The sequence below is a fragment of the Helobdella robusta genome (genome assembly GCF_000326865.2).
Source record: "Helobdella robusta unplaced genomic scaffold HELROscaffold_2, whole genome shotgun sequence".
Lineage (NCBI taxonomy): Eukaryota > Metazoa > Annelida > Clitellata > Rhynchobdellida > Glossiphoniidae > Helobdella > Helobdella robusta.
The window spans coordinates 3,890,869-3,901,505 of NW_008704083.1; the positions used below are offsets into that span (position 1 = coordinate 3,890,869).

General features: G+C 32.3%; 1 protein-coding gene across 1 annotated transcript in view; it reads left to right on the forward strand.

Annotated features, from left to right (window-relative positions):
• The window catches only part of HELRODRAFT_106032 (hypothetical protein), an 18,347-nt gene that overhangs the window by 3,054 nt on the left and 4,656 nt on the right, over window positions 1-10,637 (forward strand). Inside the window, exons 4-18 of the mRNA XM_009017278.1 lie at window positions 1,721-1,854; window positions 2,394-2,488; window positions 2,551-2,591; window positions 2,685-2,751; window positions 3,213-3,290; window positions 3,671-3,892; window positions 4,087-4,194; window positions 6,098-6,179; window positions 6,365-6,471; window positions 6,600-6,695; window positions 6,838-6,990; window positions 7,327-7,481; window positions 8,501-8,603; window positions 9,058-9,096; window positions 9,892-10,014. Of these exons, the coding sequence (XP_009015526.1) occupies window positions 3,869-3,892; window positions 4,087-4,194; window positions 6,098-6,179; window positions 6,365-6,471; window positions 6,600-6,695; window positions 6,838-6,990; window positions 7,327-7,481; window positions 8,501-8,603; window positions 9,058-9,096; window positions 9,892-10,014 (990 nt within the window). The 5' untranslated portion in view covers window positions 1,721-1,854; window positions 2,394-2,488; window positions 2,551-2,591; ... (1 more) ...; window positions 3,213-3,290; window positions 3,671-3,868. The remainder of the gene's footprint in view (window positions 1-1,720; window positions 1,855-2,393; window positions 2,489-2,550; window positions 2,592-2,684; window positions 2,752-3,212; window positions 3,291-3,670; window positions 3,893-4,086; window positions 4,195-6,097; window positions 6,180-6,364; window positions 6,472-6,599; window positions 6,696-6,837; window positions 6,991-7,326; window positions 7,482-8,500; window positions 8,604-9,057; window positions 9,097-9,891; window positions 10,015-10,637) is intronic.

Below are 10,637 nucleotides of genomic sequence, written 5' to 3' on the forward strand. Positions count from 1 at the left end.
CTATTTTGAGATGGGCTCTTCTTTTTGTTCGTTCGCGCCTAATTTTACTTCTATCCACTATTTGAGATGAATTTGTTTTTGTTATTATTTGCAAATCTTGGAGAACAGCGTTGACTAGCAGTGAAGCCGATCGATCGGATATTCCAGTTCGATCACACGCTTGGGCTAAGTTAGGCAATTTAACACTTTTTCTAAAATTTGATGGAGAAGGTCTTCTAAGCTGGCTTGGTGTGGATGGTTTATACTCTTCTGAAGAGTCAGGTGGAAAATTGATTTGTTTTATTTCTTCAACTTCTTCAACTTCATCGAAAGCCAGGTTGTCACATTTCTGTTTTTTTGCACAAGGACCTTCAATCTTCGACAATCTGGCTTCTTCTTTGGCTTTTCTCGCCAGACTTTTCTGTAGACTTTGACTAATTTTTTTATCTGTATTGCCAATTATCATCTTACGCACTGTTCTTTGGTCGGTTAAAAAATCTCTTTCTCTTTTAGGCACTTTGTTTTTACAAAAACAATTATCAAAATCTTCACCACACTTGCATGCAGATATGTCAAACAAAGTTTTCTCACTGACTTCTCTAAACGCGAGCGTTTTTTCTTGTTCTTTTCATTTTCATTGTTCTTGGACTTTCTCATGTTCTTTTTTATTGATTTATATTTTTGATTCAGATTTGCTATCAAGCTTAAAATTCTTTGATCTGAAATGATTGGAATTGATGCTTTTTGCCAGATCTGTTTTAATTCGGTTAAAATAAGTCACGAAATGTTATTTACGCTAGGATCTTTTCCATTGGCACTTTCTTTTAGCAAATTCCTATTCCACAAATAACACTTCATTACGTCAGAGTTTGTAGGAAGGACATTTCCTAGCAAATCAGTAGGTAAACCAAAAACTTCACAAAATAATTCTTTACGTGTTTTAGGCATTTTATATTTGAAAAAAAAGTATAAAATCAGTTTGGTCGTCAATGGTAACTTCGAAAAGGAATCTAGCAAAAATTAGAGATGTGCATACTAATGAAATTGAATTGTTTCAGATTTATATATTAGTTTTCATTGTTGCTAAGCATAATCAAGAGTTTTAGGAGATGTTGTGTACTGTGTAGTATTTTTGAGCAGAATCGACCATTTTTATACGTTAATAGTCGAAACTTTACTTGTGTTAATAGTGAAAATCTAAAGGAGCCTAGAGGAACCTCAAGACGTATACAAAAGTGGTTTAAATTTTAGTGATTTATTAATTGACCTAAAAGACATCTTTTGACAACACAGGCATTTGAAATTTCGAAAAAAAAATTTTTCACTCCACCCTAATATGCAAACTATAATTTCACAATAGTAGTAAAATAATTTTTCTCAACTAAGTTACAGCAACTGGTCATTAGTTTCAAACTAATGCTTATTCATGGTCAAAAGGTATTTTTCAGTTCTTCAACCACCGTGCCGCAATTACAGCCAGTTTATAACAACATTCATCATTCTTATTCTGATCATGACTATATTTAATGAAAATAGCATACTTATTGAAATGTACTTGTTTACTTATTTATTTGTAGATATTTTTCAATAGATTTTTCAGTGTACTCTTATTCAATATGTTTACAAAATTTTTCACATTTGTCCCAACTTACTTTAGTAACTAACAATCTTGAGTTTTGTTCCAAATGAAACTTTCAAATACTGGTGATGATTTAATTGAAAAACTATAAAACCGAAACAGAAGTGAATGTTGAAGTACCTCAGGTATTTCCTTTTCCTTTCCCTCCCTACGATATTCAGCTGGCCTTCATGAGGAAGTTGTACGAAACTATTGAACTGAAAAAAATTGGGATCTTTGAAAGTCCTACAGGCACTGTTAGAGGCTTTTTTATTAGATTTTTTAAACTTTAAATGCATTTAAAAAATTTTGAAAAAATATTGACTGTTTTATAAATTTCAGATTAATATTTATAATTTTGTTTTGTCATATCTTGTTCATACATTTTTAGGAAAAAATGCATTTCTATTGTTTTCTATCCGATAATGATGTCATTATATGCGTAATTACCACATTGCAATTTATATGGATCCTTAATTGAAAGCACTAAAAACCAGTGTAAAGGCAAAGTTTTTGATTTTGAAAGAAGTGATGTGAAGGGCCTGTCACATTATTTGATGATCACTTAATTATGGCTACTGTGAAGGATTGTGATGTGTTCAATGAAAACTTTTTGATAAAATTTTTTTTTTTTTTTTTAAATGTTTTATGATGGTAATCTTAATTGTATGGTGTACTTTCTTGCTTTTCATGTACAATAATCAGAAACCAACATTCACACAATTTTCTAATATGATAAGTCAATTGGATTGCATTTCAGTGCAACTGTATTTGCATTTCGTTGTTATATTTCCAGGGCAAGTCCCTCAGTCTGATCTGTGGCTCCCTCTTGTGGCTGAAGCATCACGAGCATAGAAGTATGAATGAACTGAACAAACTATTAGATAAAAGGTAGATTTTTTAAGTCATAAAAAATATTCTATAAATAAATTTCTATTTTTCATGTTCAATAGCTCAGACAAAACAAAAACTGGCACATCAGTAAAGTCGGAAGGTATAGTGTTTAAACTGAAATTTTCTTTTGATTGACATCATTGTCATAAAGCTATGTTTTTATATAATTTATTAAATAATTAAAATGTTGAAGCAAGTGAAGATTGGATAAATGAGTTGCAAAGAAACAAGAAGAAGTAGCTAGAGCACAAGCACTACTGGTTAGTTGGTTGGATGGCTGGCCAGTTGGTTGTTTTGTTGGTTGGTTGGCTGGTTGGTTGGCTGGTTGGTTGGTTTGTTGGTTGTTTGGTTGGTTGGCTAGTTGGTTGGTTGGCTGGTTGGTTGGTTTGTTGGCTGGTTGGTTTGTTGGTTGGTTGGTTGGTTGGTTGGTTGGTTGGTTGGTTGGTTGGTTGGTTGGTTGGTTGGTTGGCTGGTTGGTTGGTTGTTTGGCTGACTGGTTGGTTGGCCGGTTGGTTGGCTGGTTGGTTGGCTGGTTGGTTGGTTAGCTGGCTGGCTGACCAGTTGGTTGGCTGGCTGGTTGGACATTGTTATTGCAATGTAAAAACAATGAGATGGTGTAATAATTGAGGTGCCTGTTAGTTGGTTGAGTGGCTGGTTAGTTAGTTGATTGGCTGTAATGTAATATAACAAATGTAAATGAATATTAAAATTGACTTTTTAGGAGGAAAATGAATCTAGAAAAAAACGTGAAGAAAAGTTGGAAAAAATAAAGTCTAACATAAAGCTGGCAAAAAGAAAAGTAAGTGTTTTGTAAATTTTTTCTAGCCCTATTGTGCCATCTAAAACTTGATGGTCAGCGTAATATTTTAGGTATTTTATAATAAGCCTTCCCTGTCTGTTAGATTTACGTATGATCAGTAGTATGCAAAAGGGATTTCTTAAATTCGATGAATTAAAATATTACTGTTCAACTTTACTATCTACTATTTGGTTCATCTCACCAAACCATCCATTCATCATTTGCAATCTTTGCATTGCACCATCCTTTTTGCCACATTTCGCCCATTTTTATATGATTTTGCAACAAAGATTTTTTTTTCAATAAGGATTATTTACATATGAAGTTAAAATTTTGTAACTGTTTCAAATACTAGTTATATATGCTGCTGTATACTGCAGAGAGATGCATTGAATGAACAGTTCAAGGAACTCTTCAACAATTCGAGTGACCTAAATGTCGTCACTGCACCTGAGTCTGATGAAGCTGCTGAAGATGATGACATCCTCTTAACTGATTACGTCAGTGATGATGATAACGATGTACCAAGCAAAATTAGAGATGATAGTGATGATGGAGGGGATGATGATGATGATCCAATGAAAGATGATCATGTCCTCAAGGTTACTTAACAATGATTTAAGGCTTGTTCATTGATTTTACACAGTTTTTAAATCATTTCATCATTTCATTTGCTCGATTCAACACTTAAATTGAAAAAAAGCGGTATTTTAAAATCGGCTATTTTTAGACACATATTTTTTCATATATACCAGCTTTCCCAGATATATCAACTCCCTAATTATTCACACCTCAGATATATTACTGCAGTCGAACGCACAGCCAGCTGTCCCAATTCATACACGAAGTACAGAACAGTCCTTACGCTGACGAGATCAGGCTGACGACGCTTGGTTCACGTTCGGTGAGATGGTGAATGAGTAAGGGGGCTGCTTGAAATCGTGGGTGGAGTGGTGACTGAAAGAAATGTGGTAATGATAGAAACAGTGTTAATGACTGAAGTGTTGTTGGGGGAATGCCGTCAATCTATTTTCAATTTTTCTTGCTAGAATTTTTTAAAAATTGTTCATTAGGCATATCTACATGATGAATTGGGATAACAACAGTTTTATTAAATTTTCATAATAAACTTGGATAATAATTCTCTTTTCAATAAATTGAACAATTTCTAGAAAATTCTGGTAAGGAAAATTGAAAAGACAAACAATAAATTGAAAATTGATTAATGCCAACAATTTGGTAGAATTCATACAATACTATATAAAATATGGTCTTCCAACATACATACATATATATATATATGTATATATTTATACAATATTCTATAAATTCTATCGAATTTTTGGCGTTAATATGTTCGGTAGAATTTATAGAATATTGTAAAAATTATGGTCTATTACATTATATTCTATATCTATTATATATATATAATACCGAATGTTTGGCGTTAATATGTTTGTAGTTCGTTTTTTCAATTTTTCTCACTAAAGTTTTTTGGTGAACGTTTATAACAACAACAACACACGTTTAGACGACATTTTCCCCAAGATCGGGGGTTGCCGTTTGGCTACCTATGATGAAACCATTGTCACTTCTGTCATCATAAGTAATTTATTTGGCTAATTTTTACGCAGGACGCTCTTCCTTACGCAACCACAGTTATAAGCGGTGGGCCTAGCCTTTGATGATCCAACATCACTCACAAGGCAGTGAGGGTCAGTTTAATATCATAACCAGGACATTTTTTGGTGAACGTTTAGTTTATTAAAATTCAAAATAAACTTATTTTCCGAATTCATGCTGCAAACAAAGCCTATATTTCCCTATATAAACAGCAGAAAGCACTGATGATGATTCATTCGGAATCGAAATATGGCCTTATTTGGTTAAATAAGTTTATTTTGAATTTTAATAAACTAAACGTTCACCAAAAAACTTTAGTGGGAAAAATTGAAAAAACGAACTACAAACATATTAACGCCAAACATTCGGTAGAATTTATAGAATATTGTAAATATATATATATATATATATATATATATATATATATATATATATATATATATATATATATATATATATTGAATAAAGACTGTCTAGTGATTTTAGTCTTGTGTTTCTCTTTCATGTGATTCTTTATAGCGCCAGTACTGTGCCTGTAAAAAAAAATGTTTGATCATCTGGGCACAACCACAACATATCAATTTGAATATCGAAGGTGGTATAGAAATACCGAAAAAAGCTTTTCTGTTCTATCATGCATAAAATAAACAAAAATTTTGCTTTTGAACTAAAGAAACTTGAAAATGATTTACGATCAATCGTTAGAAAAACCAAAAAGTTAAATTGGAGGTTAACAAACGCCGAACGTACTGTTATTTTCATCAATAATATATATATATTATGTGTGTGTGTGTTTGTGTGTGTGTGTGTGTGTGTGTGTGTGTGTGTGTGTGTGTGTGTGTGTGTGTGTGTGTGTGTGTGTGTGTGTGTGTGATATGTGATAGATACATGTGGTATCTATCTTTTTTTTATAGAACATTTTCTTTTTTTTCTGTTCTGCTATTTATGTTGAATTTAGTTCATTTTTTTCTGAATGGGTAAGAGGCATCTTGATGCCCTCTGGTCAGTTGTTAAATAAAATATATATATATATATATTGAATCTAAACTAGGATCATATTTTTTTTATTATAAAAAAATTAAAATAAATTTGGTGCTGGTTTGGAATGAAGTATTCAGCTTGAAATTTCATTTTTTTATTATTTTCTGACAATTTTTTATAGTGGAATATTATTTCTTTTTCAGAATCTATGTATCAACAATGTGGTCAAACGGCTTGGATCCCTATCACTTATCAATGAAAAGTGCATCGATATGCAGAAGAATGGTACTTATCTTAAAGAATTATTATATTTAAATAAAATATTCATAAATTCTTTATAAAAAGATTTATTTATTACTCTTTGTACAATTTTATTTTAATTAATTAAAATTTTCAATATCTAATATTTCAAGTAATTTTCTAATCAATTTTTCTAACCTAATAAATTTGAATTATTTCTTCCCAAACAGCAAAGACCAAATCAAGTGAGCCATCAAAGAAGAGGACCAGACAGCAAAATAGCACGTGTCCCTTCTACAAGCTTGATGGTATTGCTGAGTTGAGAGATAGGCTGCTGGTTAGTAAGTGGGACTCTTGTCGACAGTTGTGTCATTGAATGAAGACATATGTCAGTTAACTGGACAAAACATTGTTATGAAATTGTTTAGTGGATGGTTTTATATCACGTGATGACTCCTCATAAAGGTTGAAGTGAAAGACATTGAGGACTTAGTTGTTACGGGCAAACAGTCAAAGTCATGTCCATATTATGCTTCAAGGAGAGCCGTTCCTTCTGCTCGGGTCATTTATTGTCAATTATAGTTTTAACCACATTGTTTAAACATTTAAATTTTTTTAAACTTTCAAACATTCCTTCAAAATTTTTCTTTCTGAACTATCTCTTCATTTAACCTCCTACTTACGAAATCATTTTAAAATGAAGTTGGTCGTCTTGCCTTACAACACACTGCTGCACAAGTGGACTCGTGAATCTTCGGGCATCGTACTTGACAACAACATCGTAATAATTGATGAAGGACACAATCTCATAGATTCCATAAGCCAAATGCACAGCATTGAACTGTCTGGTTTGCAGGTGAATGTTGTGTAAATACGTAAATGATTTACATAATGATTGTGTAGACCGTTAAATGTTTGCCATACCAATGTTAAAATGTCCTAGTATTGATAGCTTCTCAATAGACACATTTTATCTGGATACTTTTCTTCCATATTGTGATAATAAACCACAATGTTGATTAACTATGGATCTATATAACGCTTCGATTTATTTTTCTGTTAAATTCGACAATTGTTGTTTTTTGTTTTGTTTTTTATTTTGTTTTTTACATTTGTATGCGCTTTTGATAAACTTAGATTTTAATTGATCATTCAACACTTTATTTTGTTAATTTTTTAAATTTTGCAACAGTTATGCTCGACGCACAGTCATCTTATGCAATATTTGGAAAGATACAAAAACAAACTGAAAGCAAAGAATGTCCTTTATATCGACCAGCTCATCTTCATCATCAACAGCTTCATTAAAGTTTTTGGAGGTTTTAAATATTGTTCACCAAATATTCCGTTTTTTTATTTTAAAAGAAATAAAAAAAAATAAATTAATGCACTTTTGTTGATAATGCAAATACGAAATAGCAATGTTTTTGAAGCCATTAAGGTAGAGAAAGTCACATCGTTTCAATATCTAGATTGTACTGGAACAGCTGAAACTGCCGTTCGAGCACGCATACGTGCAGCCTGGAATAAATGGCATCTTCTTGCTTCTAAATTGATGCGGCGTGACATCCCACTACCACTACGATCAAGACTATAAATCTGTGATACGTCCAGTGTTGTTATATGGTGCAGAAACATGGCCAATGACAACCAAACTGGAACAACAACTTCAACGAACCGACATGAAAATGCTCCGATGGATGCAACGAATTAGTCTGAAGGACCACATCAAATCTACCGAAATCCTGCCTCGTTCTGGTTTAGATATAAAGGACGAATGCCGGCAACACCGTCTGCGGTGGTTTGGTCATGCCAAACGAAGTGGAAACAGTGCCATAACTTCTCTTGCAGATGTTGAAGTACCTGGCACACGTCCCAAAGGCTGTCCAAAGAAGTCCTGGTCGCAAACAATCGAGCAAGACATGAAAGCTCTCAATTTAAATGAAATGGATACAACTGATCGTCTAATTTGACGCAAAAAATTGATGGCAAAGAAAACAACGTCCTACCTCTAGGAACTGGGTCTCTGGACGCTAAACGAAGATTGATTAATTGTTGATAATGCACTTCTTTTATTTACTGGAATGGTAAATTTCGAAGTGGTTCACTGCTTAATTTATTCGATCAAGATTATAAACACTTAAATTAACATTAATGCATCTCTCCGTTTTTTATTATTTTTTATTTGTTTCTGTTCAGGCAAACCTCCAGATCACAAACAGAATCCAACAGTCCCAACAAATATCCGTTAGTTACATAAAACTGATAGAATTATACTTAGTTCTTATCTATACAAATTTGTATAAGTTGCAAGAGGCTAGATTTTAAGTTTAATTTGATGTTTATTTCAATAAAGCTTCTTCAAGCAAGATAATGACGCTCTATGATTTCTTATTCCATTGTCGTTTAGACAACATGAACCTTTTCAAAATACGGAGATATTGTCACAAAAGTCTTATTGCAAAAAAGGTAATGTTGGTCATTTATTTTTTGCTTTCACTGAACTCCTTTCAAACTTAATTCATCAATTTATTAAGTCAGTTTTGATGTTTGATAAGTCACATAATTTTGTTAACTGTATTATAAAACATAAAAAAAAGGTAATTTTACTCAGAAAAACAATTACATTGACCGTTTAAAAGTGTTTTTAAAGTATTTTCTATTTAGAAGTTATAGTAAGGGGAAATAATAATGTAAAAGTTCCAAGTGACGTTTGTTACTACGTCGACGAGTGTCGATAAAAGTGAGTATCTCAACTGATTGGAAAAGACAAAATAATGTTTAATATTTATTTAGTTCATATATAACTAAGATATGGTTATATAGGAAAATATTTATGTTTAAAGAACCGTCAGTGATGGCTTATAATACTGTGTACATTTTTATTTTTACAATGTTTAGATGAATTTTTCAACATTTCTAGCTGCACGGTTTCACACAGAGATCACTCTCTTCCCTTAATGTTCCAGGTTAGTTGCTCAAGTGACAAATTTGTAATTCGTTTTTTCTATTCTATATTCGCTTAACACTTCTTTAATTATATAAGAAGCGAAATTTTTTGGTTTTTCCATTATCATTACCGTACTAATGCATTCAAAAGTTTGCATTTTACAACTAAATAACAATAAAAAGGTTTAAATATTGGAATTAAAATATTTTAATGATTAAGAGAAATCTAGTGTGTTTTTTTAAACTTCATCTGATAATTTAGAGACTAACGCAAAACAGTAAAAATCCATCAATTAAATACCATGTAGAAAGTGGCCTGGTTTAAGCTTAAATTATGTTTTTGTGGACAAACTGACACTCGCATGGCGTGGGTAATCTATTGAAATAGCAATTATCTTAATTTATTTTATTAATTTGTTCAATTGTCTTCAACAAATAAAAGTTTTTCAGTGTACATTATACGACGAAAAAATATAATGGTTTTTTTCAACAGACAGAAATTTGGTACTTTTTATGGAAAGTACATTATATTTGAGTATGTTGTGTTATATCTCTACAAAAAAGAATGTAAAAATGTTGGGGTTATAAACTTTTGTACTTTAAAAACAGAGGTACTTCTTGAATGTGTCCGTAATAACAAAGTTTTGTTGTGTGGTGAGTGTTTCATAATTCATTGTTTTCGAAAAGAGTTGTTAATATGGAGCTTCTGCAAAATATTTGGTGTGAAACTGAAAGAGTAGTTAGTTCCCATGAAGCACAGCATAGAAATTTACAACTAACAATCTTATTTCATCAAACAGAAAGTCAGCCTCGAGAAAAAGGTGCAACTGCTTGGGCCCTATCGAACTTTCTTCCAGAGATTCAACAGCAGAACGCTTTAAAACAGAAGAAAACCATCGACGAAAATTATGAAGAATTTGGTAGGGAAGGTGTTCCATAAATTTTTTGCTCCATCCATTTTGATTTCTAATATGTAATTGATTTCAAGTAATTCAACAATATTTCATAGCACATTAAACATGTTTTCAACTTGTTTAAATTATAATAAAATTTTTAAAAGCTGTCACGGTTGCGTAACAAAGTTATTGAACCGTATTAATTAATTAATCTACACTGGTCATATTAAAGTGACAGTTAATGAAATGCAGTGCGGGTTTATGCCTGGTATTGGAACGGTGGATGCGTTGTTCATGGTGAGAATGTTGCAGGAGAATTATAGAAAGAAGAAACGAAGATTGTACATGTGTTTTGTGGATCTAGAAAAGGCTTTTGATCGAGTATCGAGGAAAGTCATTGAATGGGCGTTGAGGAAGAAAGGAGTGAATGAGAGACTTGTTGAAGCTGTGATGCAGCTGTATGAAGGGGCAAAGACAAAGGTGAGGGTTGGAAGGGGGATGTCGGACGCTTTTAGTGTTAAGGTAAGAGTGCATCAAGGATCAGTGTTATCACCGTTTCTGTTTGCAATTGTGATGGATGTTGTGTGTGGAAACATAATGGATGGGTTGTTATTTGAGATTTTGTATGCAGATGATTTAGTCTTGATGGCTGATAGCA